General features: G+C 41.2%; 1 protein-coding gene across 1 annotated transcript in view; it reads right to left on the reverse strand.

Moving 5' to 3' along the window:
* Window positions 1–267: 267 nt before the first annotated feature.
* USF3 (upstream transcription factor family member 3) overlaps window positions 268–18420 on the reverse strand; it is a 45462-nt gene continuing 27309 nt past the window's right edge. Inside the window, 4 exon segments of the mRNA XM_043474868.1 lie at window positions 268–3609; window positions 3612–7610; window positions 10309–10405; window positions 17164–17246. Coding sequence (XP_043330803.1) covers window positions 1175–3609; window positions 3612–7610; window positions 10309–10405; window positions 17164–17246 — 6614 coding nt within the window. The 3' untranslated portion in view covers window positions 268–1174.

The following is an 18420-nucleotide window of genomic DNA, read 5'->3' on the forward strand; positions in this document are numbered from 1 at the left end:
ATATTGAAAAGCAGAGATATTACTTTGTCAACAAAAGTCCATCTAGTCAAGGCTATGGTTTTTCCAGTAGTCATGTATGGATGTGAGAGTTGGACTATAAAGAAAGCTGAGCGCCGAAGAATTGATGCTTTTGAACTATGGTGTTGGAGAAGACTCTTGAGAGTCCCTTGGACTGCAAGGAGATCCAACTAGTCCATCCTGAAGGAAATCAGTCCTGGGTGTTCACTGGAAGGACTGATGTTGAAGCTGAAATTCCAATACTTTGGCTACCTGATGCGAAGAGATGACTCGTTTGAAAAGACCCTGATGCTGGGAAAGATTGAGGGCAGGAGGAGAAGGGACGACAGAGGATGAGATGGTTGGATGGCATCACCAACTCAATGGACATGAGTTTGGGTAAACTCTGGGAGTTGGTGATGGAGAGGGACGCCTGGCATGCTGTGGTTCATGGGGTCGCAAAGAGTCGGACATGACTGAGCGACTGAACTGAACTGATGGTTCCCTAATTTGGAAAACAAGACATGGAATTCAGATAATTTATGAATTGTTATAATTAAGGAACAAGCTTCTACCTAAACCAAACCTTAGGAATAAAGGTTGATTCAATAACTCACCTATTTGCTAACTGCTTGACTTGAATCATGGACATTCATTCTACATTAATTCAACACCTGCCATGGGTAAGAGACTGTTCCAGAATACACTTGGCCGGCATTAGGTTACGAGCCACTGTGTTCTATTGAAATTTCTGTATTGTTGGAGAGCAACTCAACTATCTCAACTATCTATTTTACAAATTACCAACAATCAAATTTAAAATCTAGGTTCCTTCCTACTACCCAGGACATGCCAAGATGACGTCCCCCAACTTCCAGTCGATTAGTATCTAGAGAATGTCAGATTAAAAATCAAACGTGAAAATGTCAGTCTGCTTGGGAAATTTAAAGCACACACTGTGCAGTTAAAAATGAAAGATAATTTTTTTTTTACAACCTAGTATGCAACTAATCTCTGACATGGCTTCCCTACATTCAGAAGATAACTGGCAACTGATTAGACAAACACAAGGAGATACACTCACACAACCTCTCTCTTCCTGTGCATGTATGTATGAACACACACAGAGATACATTTGTAATCTCACTCGTTACACTTATGTTAAGTCAATCTGTATTTAAACAGCTGAACTGCAATCATGACCTAAGATATGGCTTATGTTGTGGGCAGGTCTGTTGGAGGACTGCTTGGAAGAGTCTGAGGCAGAGGCGTTTGCTATTGTAAGCAAAGGGGACATCGCTGAGCCGTCAGGAAGAGCTGTAGCTATTTCTGGAAACAAAGATGTCATATTAAAATTGGATAAGTGAGAGTTGGTCATGTGCATTGGGGGCATGTCAGGGAGAAGAGGAAAACTTGGTTGAGCAAAGCCAACAGGTCGGGGAGGAGACAGAATTGATCCGAATCGGTTATTCAAACTTCCACTGTTTACCTTCTCTGTGCTGGGATTTGAGAACATTTGATTAGAAAAATAGGGGATTGAAATATCATTGGACAGTGTGGGATGAGCAGGAGAGTATGGAGGATAGAAGGAGGGGAGAGTATTTTGGGGATCCACAGGGATGAGGGCTGGGGTTCGAGTGGCACTAGGCTGAGTAACCTGTGGAATGAAAGAAGCATTAGCATTTATTGGTGGGTTCATGCCACCCTCAGGGATAAAAGGAAAACCAAAATTTTGTGATAGCGTGTGCTGGTCAGGCACTGAATTATCATTAGGTACTTGTGGGCTATCCGGCATGAAACGAACAATACTTCCTCTCTTTTCTGCAGCAGGTTGTTGGCGTCCAAGAATCATACTGCCACCAGTAGACAGAGGAAGGTGAGGAAGACTTGGATCAAAGACATTGCTATGTCTTGGGTTTCCAGAGCGAGTCCTTTCAGGTGGACGAATTTTGGAACCACTGCTGTCTTGCAATGGATGCCTTGATCGCTGGGGAACTGAAGAACTGGTTTGACGTACAGGAGGCCCTTGGTCAGCATTTCCGTGAGACGCAGACGGATGCGGCAAAGCTGGCCTTACAACCCCGTGCATGTTGGTTGTGACTGGAGGGTTCATGTGGCCCTTGGTCCCATGACTGTCAGTAATCCTCATGGGATTGGATTTCTGTACAGAAACACTGGGACTCGTGTTTCGACCTTGAATATCTCCTGAAGACGAAGAACTTGAAAATGGAATATTCAAGGTGCTGTTCCGGGTGTTAATTGCACCCAGGGACATGTCACAGCTCTCCCTACTCTGACTCTCACTTTCCCTTCTAATATGGACACTTTCATGGCTCGGGGGACAGTTATATTCAATTGCAGAGGAGGGACCACACTGTGTATTCCTCTGATGTTCTGAAAGGGATCTCTGACTCCCAATGACCTGATCGCCCAGGTGAGGGGCAAGTAAACTCTGCATGAAACTCTGGTGACATGTATTTTCATTGTCCCTTGTTGGGACAGCATTTCCTGTTGGGATGCTCTGAACTGGTGGATAAGGTAATCGCTTTTGGCGGTCGACTGGTGGTGGACCAGGGTTTTGACTAATACGAAAAGCTTGGGGCTGCATACTCCTCAAGGATGATACAGGGTTACCTATTTCATTATTTCTTGAAGACTGTACTTCAAAATTATTCTGGGTCTGCTGACTGGCTCCACTTGGTTTAAACGTCTGACAGTCAGAAAGGCGGATATCTGAGGCAGTATGGTCCACACGACCCTGCATATTATGAACGGCTAAACTCTTGTTTCTGGGCACATCAAGGTAGCTTCTCATTTCAAGTTGATCTGAAACTCTGGAACCCTGAATTGATATACCCATTCTCTGCTCTGAATTAGAAGATGTTTTTCCAATGAGTGCCTCAGCAGAGTAACTAGAAACTCTGTTTCTCTCCGGTCTGTGTGGAGTGCAGGTCATGTCTGAAGGTCTCGTCACAATACTCGGCTGGGATGCCATTTGCTGCTCTATGCCTCTTGATGTCAACAGCCTCTGCATTGGATTATGCCCAGATATGTGTTCAGAAGAAACCCCTGGAGCTTGCTGCCGGCTTCCCACCTCCTGCTGGTGCAGAATATCTTGACTGAGATGGCTCTGATGGTTCCGGCTGGTGGAAGGGTTTTCACAACTCTTCTCTGCCTGGGAGCTTCCAAAGTGTTGCTGCATCTGTTGCTGCATCTGCTGATGGTGTGGGTGCGGCTGACCACTCTTGGGTCGGGATTGGTCAGTTCCATGATGCTTGGGTTGTAAAGACAGCTGAGAGGCCTGAGTGCCCTGAACAAGATTCCTCTTTTTTTGCATCTGAACTTCCTGTTGCAGAGTTCTCTGTTGGTGGACGCTGTGGGGCTGAGAGTGGACAGAGCTCTCTGCGTGAGGTACATGACGCTGCAGCTGATACAAGTGATGCCTCTCTCTCAATTGCCCTGCTTGCTGCTGCTGCTGCTGCTTTAAGTAGAGGTGGTTACTATGCAGGTGAGGTACCCCTTGAGCTGGAACATGTTGCTGCAGGGCCTGCAGATGTTGGCTAGCCTGGGCTGGCTGCTGCTCAGCAATGGAAGCCTGCGAACCGCACTGAACTCGGTCTGCCTCAACACGGGGGTCACAAAGTTGTTACTAGGCGGAAATAATCGGGTGAGGCCGTCCCCGTGTGCTGGGTTGCTAATAGGCACAACTGAGTTTGAAGAGTTGGGAGGGATCTGACCAACCATCATTTGAGTTTGATCAGAAATGCTGTCTGGAGTTCGGCTCATCAGGGACAGACCTTCAAGCCGGAGGGCGGCTGGCTGACAATGCTTCTGACGTTTAGCTGAAGACAGTAAAAGGTCATCCTGGACAGCACGCTTAGCAGAGTCTTTACGGCTTTCATGACTTGGCTTTAAGAGTGGCTCTTGAATTGGTGTGTTTGGTACGGTACCAGCCATAGTACTTAGCTGTTCTTGGGAGTATTCGGTCATCAGGGATGGTCCAGGAGGCTGACTGCCGTAGGAGCCAGATGAAACTGTCAGATTCACTGTTGTAGGAACAGTTGTTTGTTCTGAAGTTTGGGATAAACCAGTGCAACTGACCAGAGGATGGCTGAGGGTACTCTGGTGGATAAGATTATTCACACTTAAACTGGTGATGCTTGTTGGCTGAGAAGTCGAAACCTGTAAAGAGGCATTTGATGTTTTCATTCCTATAGAACAACTTGGTTTTTCAAGGGGCCTATCCACAGTGGCTTCAATTGAATCCTGAGAATTAAATTCATTTGGTGTTGCTTCTGCCTGTCCTGGACCATTCTCTTTAGATATCTGTGTTTTGAAAGGCTGGTCTCCCTCTAAAGAGGATGCTTCAGAAGGCTTTGAAGGAACTTCCTGTATATCAGCTGGTACCTGGGTACCAGCTCTTCTCTTCTCAAGGTTCTCCTGGTCAAAAATAGCTCGTGCTGCAAGAGCAACTATATCAGTTTGCTCCACAAAGGTACAGCTGTCACATGTATTAGTCGTTGCATTGCTGGTGACATCCTCTCTGGCTGTTTCAGGAAGCATAGATGCAACTGAGAAACTATGACTGCTGCCAGAGCTGGTTGACATAGGAGAGTCAGCCTGCCTACTGGTGAGCAAAGAACCATTAATAACCTCCTGGTCAGGGATGCAGGAATGAGGCTGTCCTGGATCTCTATCATCACTGCTCATCAGTAATAGCTCCTGCTTGGGATGCAATTCAACATTTGAATCAACTATTTTAGAATTTTCTGAAGAAAAGTCAGGATGGTCCACCTGGACTGAAAGAGATGATTTCTGAGGGTCTGTTTCTTTAGCAAGACCAGACAGCAGTACAGTTAAACCTTGCCCCTTTAAGAGACCTGTGGTTTGTACTGTATCTGATGACTCTTGCTCAACCCTGCAAGGGTCAGCAATGACTTCTACCTCAGAAACACAGTCAGTACTTGTAGTGCTTGTGGTAGATGACAAATGAGAAACCTGAGAGACCAAAACGGGGGCATCATTCGCAGAGGAAATCAACACGTTGGCTGACATGCGGGATCTGGCAGCTTCTGGCAACGCCAAACTACTTGGTGGCTTATCCTGAGATGTCTCTTGTTGCGAAATGGGGAGAGAATCTTTGGATTTTGCTGGGGCCATTGTAAATTGTTCACTTGTTACAGATTCTTGGGAGGGTGAGCTAGACTCTTCGGCTGACTTAGATTTGGGTACAGACTCAGGCATCACTGATTCAGAATTCAGAACATTCAAAGAATGTGAACCAGAAACACTTACACTATTTGTCTGGGACACAGTGGCAGATGGTAACACACCAGGGAGGCTTTCCAGAAGTTCATCATTACATGATGGCTCTGCGGAACCTTCAGTGCTGGGGCCATCTGACTTGCCCATATCTCTGACTGGATTCAGGGAGCAGGCTGACTTGTTAGCGGCTAAGTGTTTCTTGACACCCAGCTTCTTATTCAACCTTTTTGCCTTTGTGATAGGCAAACAAGCCACAGTGTTCACTGAGGGAGTAGTCACTAGGTTATAAGTACTGGGTAGTGTGGCTGAATTATCTGTTGTCACGGGAGGTGCTACAGTTGTTAATGAAATACAGTTAGCTGGGGTAATTTGACTATTTGCAGCAGTTTGAGGATGGACTGGCTGGCTAACAGACAACTGTACACAGCTTTGCCCAGCCATCTGCGATATGCTTTGATTGAGGCTGGCCAAAGCGCCAAACGTATTCAGGGCAACATTGGTATTTGGATCTTCGCTGGTGGTGGGCTGAATAATTTGCATAGGGGTTTGATTTGTAGTTCCTGATGAAGACATCACAGGCTGCAAAGCAAAGAGCTGTCCGTTTAAAGAAATGGTTTGAGGCTGCTGTTGGCTGGATACAGTAACAGAAAGAGTTTGTGTGGAATTTGATGCTGATAAAGATGTAGGTCGTGGTAATATATGGACAAGGTGCTTTCCTCCAAAAGTCTGCGGGGTGGAAACATTTTGCACTGAATTGTTAGACCCTATAATAGCACTGACTCCATTGACAGGGAGTCGAACAGAACCAGGAGGTGGAGCAGAGAGAAGTGGCAAAGTATTCTGGTTAGCTGCCTGGATGATGACTATCTGCTGACCTCCTGTTTGGTTGGGAACCTCTGCCCTCATCACTGTTGGGCACGGGGTGGTGCTGGGTGGTTGAAGGATGATAACATTCTGATTAGCAGGAGCTGCATTAACAGCCGACCCCACTGGCTGAGCCATCTGAATCACCTGCATGGCGGAATTCAATGGGAGGATACTTTTTGGAGGCTGAGATTTAACTTGTGGCTGGGTGATCAGTGGCTGCATAGGTAAAGGTGGACAGGAAGGCAAGGTTACAACTACTTGCTCAACTGGCTGCCCCTCTGCTGGAAAGGAATTATTCAAGCTGATGCCTGGAGCCACACATCTACTGTGGTTGGCTGTCGTGAGGCTAGTGCTAGACTCATTTAATACCGGGGTCACAGCAGAAGATGGTGTCTGGCTTAAGGGCTGAATAGTGTTTCCCGCCAGTTGCAAAGTAGTCCACGTCGTCTGTGTGTTTCCAGCTGAGGAAATTCGGGTAAGGCTATTCATGTTTTTCAAATCTGAAGCACTGACAGCTGAAGAAGGCAAAGAACAAGAAAGGGTCCAACCACTGTCCATAGGGTTTGAAGAAAGGGTGCTTACAGGCATGGTGGTCATCCCTCCTCCAGGGACAGACGGGGTCACCACCATGGTAACACTTGCGGAGTCTGCACCCTTGCTACTGCTTGCTACACGAGAATCACCGGCAGATCTGGGAGGCTGGGAGCAGACTGCAGTGGTGACGGACACAACCAGGGTGGTTTGAAGATCACTTCTGCGATCCTGTGTGCTCAGGCAGGACTCGCTTCCAGGCTGTCCTTGAGTGGCAGTTGCTGAGCAGCTGGAGGAAATGCTTGTGGCACAAGGGACCGTTTTCTTCAATACTTGGGGGCTTTCTTGCCCCTTCTTATTTTCAGAAGAATTTTGATCATTTAGACATGCGTGCAATGAAGGATGCTGGGGTGGTTCAGGCCCAACAGGAACCGCGATCAGTGAGCTGCTGGTGGGACCAGGCGCACCCGCCTCACTTTCGGAGGTGGCGAGCTCGAGAATGCTTTGAGCAGAAAGAGCAGCAGGAAGACAAAGAGGAACAGGCTGGTTGGCAACCAATGCAGAAACCGTGGTCTGATGCCATGGCTTGTTTTCAGAAGGGTAAACTCCAGAAATAGACACAGGAGTCACAAGATTGCAAGTCCTCTGTACTGGCACCACATTGGCAGTTTGCTTTTGTAAATTATGACCAACATTAAAGGTTATCCCTTGAACAGCTGTTCCCTGGCTGTTTCCACCAGGCTGACTCCCATTGGAATAAACAATGATATTTTTTTGAACCTGGTCACTGGGAATAACAACAGAGACCTTTGAATTTTTAAGATTTCCTTTCCAGTGGATTGTGGGGTCGTCATATAAACATATGTCATTTGCTTTTAGTAATTCAATATATCGGCCATTTTCTTTTTGAATCTCTTCCAGTTGTTTACGTAGCTTTTTAATTTCTTCAGCTATGATATCAAAAAGAAAAAAATTTTTAAATTACCTCTAAATGTCAGTATTTACATTAATTTAAGAAAGAGCTATATACTGAGCTACTGAATTCTAATTTTAGCAGTCTAAATACCTCAATTGAGGATCTTCAGCTCTTTTACAATATAAGTTCTTTCTTCTTTTTAGAATGGTGTCTCAAACCTCTATCTCAATCCTTTTAAAAGTACATATCTTTAAAGATCAACAACTCAAAGGTCAAATATTACTCATAAGGTAGAAATCTCAAAATTACCGAATTCAAAATAGGGCAGCTAAAAAGGTGAAGCAAGGAAAGACATACTGCTATCATGGTAACATGCTAGGAAAATAACACTGAATATCAATATACTAGCATCTCAATGTTAAAATAACGAACATTACTTATGGTGGTAACAGTCTTTCTCCCCCTCCCCCAACCGACCACACCTGCCACACAGCTTGTGGAATCTCAGCACCCTGAAGCCATGTCATGGCAGGGAAAGTTCAGAATCCTAACCACTAGGCAACCAGGGAACTCTAGACAGTCTCTATTATAAACGGCTTTGAAACAATAGAGACGAAGTAGAACATGTAAGAAGTAAGGTGGGAGGGCGAGAAGAAAGCATCAATGGTTGCATTTTCCTTGGTAAGGCCATGTACTCTACTGAGGAATGAAGATATGTGTGATGCCCTAAACCATTTTAAAAGAGACAGCCTCACTCATGGATCCTGCTAAGGGTTAGGCTTGGCTGCTGGTATTTATGCTCTGTGACCCTATATAGCTCCACCTGCCTTGTCATAGTGGTAGGTATTCACCATTCCCTCCACCAAAGGCAGCTGATCCTCAAGGCCAATACCCTACCTGGTAGCCTGAAATAAAAAGTTCTGTTCCAACAAGGAGGAGCTGAGACTATCAAATTGCTTTTCTCAGGTATTTAAACAGGAGACACAGAATAAAGATGCCAATGTGCTACAGACATCAGAAATTAAAGCACAATTATCATGGACCAAATAATAAAGACGATTGTTTTCACTTACTGCACACTTACTATATGCCTGGTACTTTTCATTCACTATCTCATTTAATAATAATAAAAATAGTAACAACAACAAATAACATTTATCAAACATTTACTATGTTCTGGGCTTTACTCTAAGTGCTTTACCTGTGTATCTCTTTTAATCCTCATAACGACCATGATATGGGAACTACCTTTGTCATCACTACTTTTAGATGTAAAGAAACAGGTTCAGCATAACCATATAATTTGTTTCAAGTTGACCAGATAGATGTTACAATTATCCTCATTTTAAGATAGGAAGACTGAGACTTGGAGCTGAGTAAAGGAAGCCAAGACTCAAACCCTGGTGGTCCTGACTCCCAAGGCCACTGCTGTGGTCACTGTGTGAGACTGTCATATGGACAGTGAGTATGTGAAGGAAGCTGTTGGGAGAAGAAAAGAAGAGACAGCAGACGCACACACACACACACACAAAGGATGATGACAGAAATGACAACACGATCGGACTTAAGGGGCCTCAGGTGCCCCCCCAACTCCTGGTCTGGCTATTCAGCTCCTCTTGGATCCCATGAGACTTGAGTTTCCCTTTTCCTTAAGGTAACTTGATGGCCTCAGACACTGGACTATGAAACCAGAGGAGCCCTCATTATAAACATATACATCACTCTAGCCTTATCATCCCTTTTGTGAGTGCCAAACATTGATTGGTTACCAAACATTGATTATGTATCTAATTGCCCGACAGCAGCATAAAACAGGACCTGGACCATAAAAGACAGCTGGCTGAGGCGGGTGGGGTAAGTTGTCATCTAACTTAAAAGTAAACAAGAATTCGGAGTGCTGACCTTCTAGATGTGCTTTCCAGTATACTCCTCATTTCTTACAATAATCACTGCTTTGCATCATCTCCACCTCAATAATTCCACCTTTGTTTCTCTCCTTTTAAGGTGACCTACTGAGTTGTCATAGGATATTCTCTCCCTGCTCTTCTCAGAGACATAAATGAAAGATGGCTCAAACTGCCCTACCCCTCAGAGCTTTATACTTGCCTGGGGTATATTTTTTTTCAGCTGTCATAAGGAAATCTTCTCTTCAGTGCAAGTGGGAAAACAGAACTCATCTGACAGCATAAAAAAGTCACCTCTAAAAATCAATATTATTAAATGATCAGGAAGTACATGCAATACACACAATTATGAACTGAATGCTTTGGCCTTTTGAGTTAATTCACAGTTGAGGGTTGACACAGGCATATACCTGATTTTAAGTTACACTGAGCAGGACTCCCCCTACATCCTCTTATGGGATTTCCCCTAGCTGGGAGACCCATCTAGAATAAAGGAGAAACAGAACTATTCATGAGTTAAGCAAACAGGAAGTACAAAAAGAGTATAAAATAAAAATTGTGTATGCTTACAAGGTAAGAATTGCTCAAAGAAGAGGGGAAGAGGTAAACTTGAATAAAGGCTGAATTCATTTGCAACACTATTCTCACAGACCCACTGAATACACGGTCTTAATAATGTTTCGGGGCAAAAAAGCCTTCTGTATTACGATACTAATATCTAAAACAGTATCTGTATTACGATACTAATACAGTATCGTAAGTTGCACTGTGACACAAAGACCTGAACACTGAAAAAACAATGGAAAGTAAGAATCTCAAAATCTTTACCTTGTTCATTGTTTCCTCCGTTAAGCAGGAGTTCATCATTCTGCCTTTTCAATTCTGTTATGTACTTAAAGGCTTGGTCCAGGATCATATTCTTGCTCTGTCAAAGAAAGTCAACCATTTAAATGTTTCACTGGAGGTTAAGAACTCACCAGAAGAAAGTTACAACTTTGGTTTTTCCAATATGTATGATACATATCTTTTCACAATTTAAAACTGGCACTGTATTCAAAAACTACTATTCACCTTTTATTTATTAAGTATTTACTGAGGCTCTGTTCTAGGCACTGGGGATGTAATAAACAAAAAGGACAAAGTTCTTGAACCTTGAGGAATATTACTTGTTTACGAGGAATTATTATATAAAAATATTTATATTTACAAATAAAATCAGGTGGTGATAAGTGTTATCAAGAAAAATAAAGTAGGGTCTTTTACTCTTTTAATCAAGTCATCTCCCCTCCAGGCTCCAGTTCGAGTTTAGATGCATCTTTCTCTAGGAACTCCTTCATAGGCCTCTCTGTTCTAGAATTCTGTATTTCCTTGGGTAAACTGCAGGAATTGTTCCTCTCTTACTAGAATATTTACTGTGTGCTAGAATCACAACATAGCATAATGGATGGGCGTGCAGGCTCCTCCACTTAGCATTTTTGTAACTTGGGAAAGTAACTTATTCTTTCTAAACCTCAGTTCATTTGTAAAATGGGGATAATAAAGGTGTCTACCTTGAAGGTGTGGTAAGGTTAAAGGCTTTAATACAGACTCTTAGAACTCGATGGGGTATAAAGAAAAGTGCTTCATAAGTGTTAGGTACTTGTAGCTACTATATGTCTGGTCCTATGTTAAGTACTTCAAACGCATTATTTCTTGGACTCATTAGAAGAACTATGTTGTTATTCCTTATTTTTTTAAACTTTATTGATGTACAGTTAACTAAGATATTAAAAAAAAATAATAGTAAAGAAGGGTAAGGAAGGAGTCATAGAGATGGCAGAGGTTACTCTGTGCTGTGGACTGAATGTTTGTGTCCCCCCATAATTCATGTTGAGGCCCTAATCCCTGAAGTGATGGGGCCTTTGGAAGATAATTAGGTCATAAGGGTCTATTCTCATGGATGAGATCACTGCCCTTAGAAGAAAAAACATGAGAGAGGTGATCACTGTCTCTGCCATGTGAGGACACAACCAGGAATAAAGCCCACATCAGGAACCAAACCAGCTGGCACCTTGATCTGGGACTCCCAGCCTCCAGAATTGTGAAAAATACATTTCTGTTGTTTAAGTCACTCAGTCTATGGTAATGTTCTTAGAACAACCCAAACTGACTTAGACATTCTGCTACAATATATTTCATAAAGGGAGGCTGAGGAAGGCTCTCTGTGAGGTGATGTCTAAGCAAAAATCTGAAGGGAGTATAAGAAAGCATGCCCTGTGGACCTCTAGAGAAAGAAGGCTCAAGCAGCAGAACTGGCAAGGACTAAGGCCCCCAGGCAGGGTTGAGTTTGGCATGTTGGAGGAACAGAATGAGACAAATGAGATGAATAAGACAAAAGGCAGTATATAGGGAAACAGTGGGAGGAGACAAGCCAGTGAGGGCCTTTAAGACCATGCAAAAATTTCAGATTTTAATGTTATACTTTACTCTGTCAACCACAACTACAAATTATTTTAAATAGTAGGTTGAGATAATGTCACTTGGTTGAGTTTTGGTGCCATGCTCCTAGTATATTCCATTCCTAAGCTTTTACAGAAAGGTTGTATTTTACGTCAAAGTCCCTGTACTCTTTAATCAAATTTTTTAAATGGAAAACATAATATATACATACTATAAAAAATGTAAATAATGAAGAGATATATAATGAAAAGCACATCCCTTTTGACTTTAGCCCTCTAAACCCCTTTCCAGAGTCAACCAAGTTACTTATGTATCTTTCCAGAAATATCACATGCCAATACATGTATATGTTATATATATGTATATGTATGTGTGTGTGTATATATATATATATATATATACATGTATACACCAACACATACACACATATCTTTTTTTAAAAAATCCAAATATAAGGATACTATAAACAGTATGTTACATGGATACAACTAGAGATTATCATACTAAGTGAAGTAAGTCAGAAAGAGACAAACACCATATGATATCACTTACATATGGAATCTAAAACACGGCACAAATGAACCTATCCACGAAACAGAAACAGACTCACAGACATTGAGATGAGACTTGTGGTTGCCAAGGCGGAGGTGGGGAGGGAGATGGATGGACTGGGAGTCTGGGGTTGGTAGATGCAAATTATCATATTTAGAATGCATAAACAACAAGGTCCCACTGTATAGCACAGGGATAGCCCTGGGATAAACCATAATGGAAATGAAGTTTTAAAAAAGAAATATATATATGCATATAACTAAATCATTTTGCTGTACAGTAGAGATTGGCACAATATTATAAACCAACTATACTTCAATAATACTTCCCTGATAGCTCAGTCGGTAAAGAATCCGCCTGCAATGCAGGAGACCCCAGTTTGATTCCTGGGTTGGGAAGATCCACTGGAGAAGAGGTAGCTTACCCACTCCAGTATACTTGGTCTTCCCTTGTGGCTCAGCTGGTAAAGAATCCGCCTGCAATGCGGGAGACCTGGGTTCAATCCCTGGTTGGGAAGATCCCTTGGAGAAGGGAAAGGCTACCTACTATATAGTCCATGGTGTCGCAAAGGGTCAGACACGACTGAGTGACTTTCACTTCATACTTCAATAAAAAGATTTTTAAGCATGTTTTAATTTTTAAAAACATACTTTGGATATTATGGTCATTTTAACTATATTAATTCTTCGAATCCTTGAGCATGGTATATCTTTCCATTTGATTGTGTCGTCTTTAATTTTTTTCACCTGTGTCTTATAGTTTTCCAAGTATAGGTTTTTACCTCCTTAGTTAGATTTATTCCTAGGTATTTTATGGCTTTTGATGCAACTATAAATGGGATTGTTTTCTTAGTTTCTTTTTCAGATAGTTTGCTCTTAGTGTATAGAAACATAACAGATTTCTGTATGTTAATTTTGTATGCTGCAAATGTATCATACAACTTTACTAAATTCATTCATGAGTTCTAGTAGTTTCCTGGTGGCATCATTAGGATTTTCTATGAAGAATATCATGTCATCTGCAAAGAGTAATAGTTTACTTCTTTCTTTCCAACTTAAATTCATTTTATTTGTTTTTCTTATCTGATTTCTGTGGCTAGCACTTTTTTTCTATTGGAAGATAATTACTTTACAATGTTGTGTTGGTTTCTGCCACACAACATGAATCAGTCGTAAGTATACGTATGTCCTCTCCTTCTTGAACCTCCCTCCCACCCCTCCATCCCACCCTACCCCTCTAGGTTGTCACAGAGCACCAGGTTGAGCTTCCCGTGTTATAAAGCAACTTCCCACTATTTTACATATGGTAATGTAAATGCTTCAATGCTACTCTCTGAATTCATCCCACCCTCTCCTTCCCCCACTGTGTCCCCAAGTTCTCTATGTCTGCATCTCTATTCTTGCCCTGCAAATATGTTCATCAGTATCATTTTCCTAGATTCCATTTATATGCATTAATATATGATATTTGCTTTTCTCCTTCTGACTTACTTCACTCTGTATAACAGGCTCTAGGTTCATCTACCTCACTAGAACTGACTCAAATTTGTTCCCTTTTATGGCTGAGTAATATTCCACCTATATATACATACCCATTCATCTGTTGATGGGCATCTAGGTTGCTTCCATGTCCTGGCTATTGTAAATAGTGTTGCAATGAATACTGGGGTGTGACTAGCACTTCTAACCCTATGATGAGTAAATGTGGCAAGAGTGCGCATTCTTGTCCTGAAGAAATGCTTGCAACTTTTTACCACTGGGTGTTAGCTGTGGGCTTGTCAAATATGCCTTTGTTATGCTGAGGTATGTTTTCTCTATAGCCACTTTGTTGGGAGCTTTTATCATAAATGAATATTGAATTTTGTCAAAAGCTTTTTCTGCATCTATTGAGATGATCATATGATTTTTATTTTTCATTGTATTGATATGGTATAAAACATTGATTGCTCTGCAGAGAGTGACCCATCCTTGCATCCCAGGGATAAACCCTTCTTGATCATTGTTTATGATTTTTTAACGTAATTTTGAATTCGACTTGCTTACGTTTTGTTGAGAATTTTTGCATCTACATTCATCAGTGATATTGGCCAGTAATTTTTGCACTCATGGTTTGAAAGGATTAATATTGTTAAGCTGAGCATACTACTCAAGGCAATCTACAAATTCAATGCAAAATCAAAATACCAATGGCATTTTTCACAGAACTAGAATGAACAATTTCAATATTTGTATGGAAACAATCTTGAAGAAGAAAAAAGTTGGAGGTATCATGCTCCTTTATTTCAAATTATACTACAAAGCTGCAGTAATCAAAACAATATGGTACTGTCCTAACACACACACAGAGCAATGAACAGAATAGAGAGCCCAGAAATAAACCTATCCATTTATGGTCAATTAATCTATGACAAGGGCTTCCCTGGTGGCTCAGAGGTTAAAGTGTCTGCCTGCAATGCGGGAGACCCATGTTCGATCCCTGGGTTGGGAAGATCCCCTGGAGAAGGAAATGGCAACCCACTCCAGTATTCTTGCCTGGAGAATCCCATGGACGGAGGAGCCTGGTAGGCTACAGTCCACGGGGTCACAAAGAGTCGGACACGACTGAGCGACTTCACTTCACTTCACTTCAATCTATGACAAAGGAACCAAGAATACTTTGAGGAAAAAAGACAGTCTCTTCAGTACATGGGAAAACTGGACAGCTACACATAAAAGAATAAAATTGGAAATTTTCTCACACCATACACAAAATAAACCGAAAATGGATTAAAGAGTTAAATGTAAGACTGGAAACCGTAACACTCCTAGAATAAAACACAGGCAGAACGTTCTTTGACATAAACTGCCACAATATTTCTTTCTATCTGTCTCCTAAAGCAAGGGAAACAATAGCAAAAATAAACAAAAGGGACAACATCAAACTAAAACTAAGATAATGTCCTTTCTTAAAGCAAAAGTTGAGACAAAAGCAATTGATAATGCCCACCTTCTGTTCTCTACTGCAGACAGGGGTGGGGGCATGAGGCAAAAGTGAAGAAAGTCTAAATCTATTCAACTTCTAGAAACCAATACTGACTTGCACTGCACACTCTAGGGCACCAAGAAAGAAATAATTATGGTTTCCTCTCAGAGAAACTTGTAGGAATAAAACCCAAGAGGAGGAATATTTCACTAGGCAAATACCAAAGCTTACTGAGCAGTTACTATACACTGAGATATGGGGAAAGAAAAACAACCAGGAGACACAGTGCCAGCCCTTACGTTTGCTTTTGTGTTAAGGAAACAGAAAGCTATACTTTTAAGAAGACTGAAAAACACATTTATGCAAGACTGGGTACCACCTTGCAGGGAAGAATGAAAAGAAACTGAATTATAAGAACTTGCTGAGGGAAAGAGTGTTGAGAAGTGAACAAATTGATCTGGCCGTTCCCAACAAACATCTGGGATGGTTTGGGACTGGGAAGCTCCAGTGACCATTGCAGGTGGGGTGAGGCAAGGGGTTAAAAATTGAGGGGACTGGTAGAAAGATTCTTCTTTTGTAATAAGAACCAGTCCCCACACACACCCTATGCAACTGGATGACTTCCACTCCTCCCCAACCACAGGAGACAAGTTTATTTTCTGTGAAATTTGAACCCAAGGATTTCGGCCTCAGAGACACTTTCATGGCACAGAAGTGGACAAAATGAGGCTCCTAAGTGAAAACATGGTGGGTGGGGAAGTAAAACAATGCTTCCTAAAGCATGAGGCTCTCCAGCACCCGTTCCCTGCTCCAGCTCCCAGAATGATGGCAATGAGGTAGTCCTCTTCCCACCATCCCCGCTACTAGGTAGGGTGGTGAAGGATCCTTCTCCATAAAATAAAAATTAATAGCTAATTCCAAAAGAAGAAAATCTACAAATGTTGGCATTTTTTCATTCAATAACAACAATAACAACACTGGATCATCAGACAATCACTAAACCATTAGGACAACCAAAAGATAAGCCTGTTCAATCAGCTTTTTAACGCCTCCTTCTCAAATATGAAAAACAGTTGAGGTGTCATTAAACATTTAAGGAATGTCTCCAAAAAGAAAGACAAAACATCAAAACAGAGGAGAAACATTTTTAAAAACCAAAACCCTATATATTATTCTCAAAGATGAGATAATACTGCATCATCATAAACAATATAAACAGAACAAAGACAATAAGAAAAAAAGATGTGGAAATTTAAAATATGAGAGCTGAAATTAAAAACAGAAGCATTGAGGACTTCCCCTGTGAGCCAGTAGCTAAGACTGTGCTTCCACTATAGAGGGTGTGGGTTCTGTCCCTGGTCAAGGAACTAAGATCCCATGTGCTGCCTGGCCAAAGACAAAAAACAGAAGATTTGAAAGAGACCAACTAATTGAGACTGAAAAAGAAGGGTAGAGGGGTCCAGAAGTAAAGTCTTAAAGGATAAATAGGGAAAATGAAATCTCATGGCAATTTGACCATGCAGAAATTATAGTAAGAGACTGTTGGGAGGTGTGGAAAGAATTAGAGAGATGTACATAAAAAAATCAAGCAAATGAAAAATAATGAGGTGATTATTAACTCTAAAAAAACATTTTTTGACAGGGAACAAAAATAATCATTCTGAGCACAGAAACAACTTAGGGAATTACCTGATCACAAGCAACTGGTTAAAGTATAGGAGGATTTCTTACCTGTTTCAGTGCAGGAGAGCATGGAATCAGCTCTCCTATTCTGTTTATCCCAGCATTGATTTTCTTCTTTCTATGCCTCTCCACTAGATAGAGAAAAAATTCATTTATCAAACCTTGCAGTACTGCTGCCAAAGTGCCTCATTCTCCAAGGGTAAAGAAATTTTAGGTAAAGAAATCTCAAAGAAAGTCTTATCAAACAGTGTCTACTGAACACAAATAACCACAATAAGACTTCTAAGAATGTCATATTCTAAGTTTAGTGTTACGGAAATCAATACAAGTCATACTTTTTTTTTTCTTTTTTCTTCTCCCCCACCTCCCGAAGAGCTTTCTCCACCTTTAATCACCTTTTATTTGGATTTTAAATAAAGGGATCTGTAATAATTAAATTCAAACTATAAAAACAAATTACTAATACTGTATCACTCTTAGGTCATTATTATATTTCAAGTAACTATTAGAGATTTTAATGATAACTAAATTTCAAGAACCCGCTACTAGTTATGTTACTAGAAAGCTGCTGCTTTATAGCAAACAGCAAATTAGACCTTTCCAGGCAGATTAAAGAACTTTAAAACACCTTTTAGGCTGACTAGAAGGCATTTTTGGAGTAAAAATAGCTATTAGTTGTGACTTAAAATAGATGAGAAAAGGCAGTGACTTATTTTTCTCTATGGTGTCTGTGCTGTTCACTTTGCCCCATCTAAGGAGCTAGACAACTGACAACTTGTGAGAAATGTTCCAGGCATGCATGCTACAACTTTAAAAGCTGTATGAAAGAGGCAAGAAGATCCAAGAGATTATCTAAATAGTTTCTATAACATACTTAAAATAGAAAAATTGGTTTACATTTTGTTATTTTTCTAAAATCTTCCTTTTAACAAAGGATTTCAGTGCTTCTAAGAAGATGACCTTTCAGATACAGCATAAGTAGGTCTTTTTTTTTTCTTTTTTTTTCATAAGTAGGTCTTATTTCACAAATATATATTTTTCTCCTCATAATCTAGCAGTGAGAACACCCTCTCAATGACAGTGATTTACTTTCTCAATAAATTACTATCAGGACATATTTATTGTCCTATGTGACATTTAATTCCAATAAAAAGATTTAGCTCATAAGGCAAAAAAAAAAAATTTAGATGTACTGATAGGGCAAAAAAACCACACAGAGCAATAAAATAGAGCTCACCATTCTTCTGAATGCTCTAACAATAATATTTGTTGTTATCTAAGAGCATACTTTCTAATGTGTGTAGA

The sequence above is a fragment of the Cervus canadensis genome, chromosome 7 (genome assembly GCF_019320065.1).
Source record: "Cervus canadensis isolate Bull #8, Minnesota chromosome 7, ASM1932006v1, whole genome shotgun sequence".
NCBI lineage: Eukaryota > Metazoa > Chordata > Mammalia > Artiodactyla > Cervidae > Cervus > Cervus canadensis.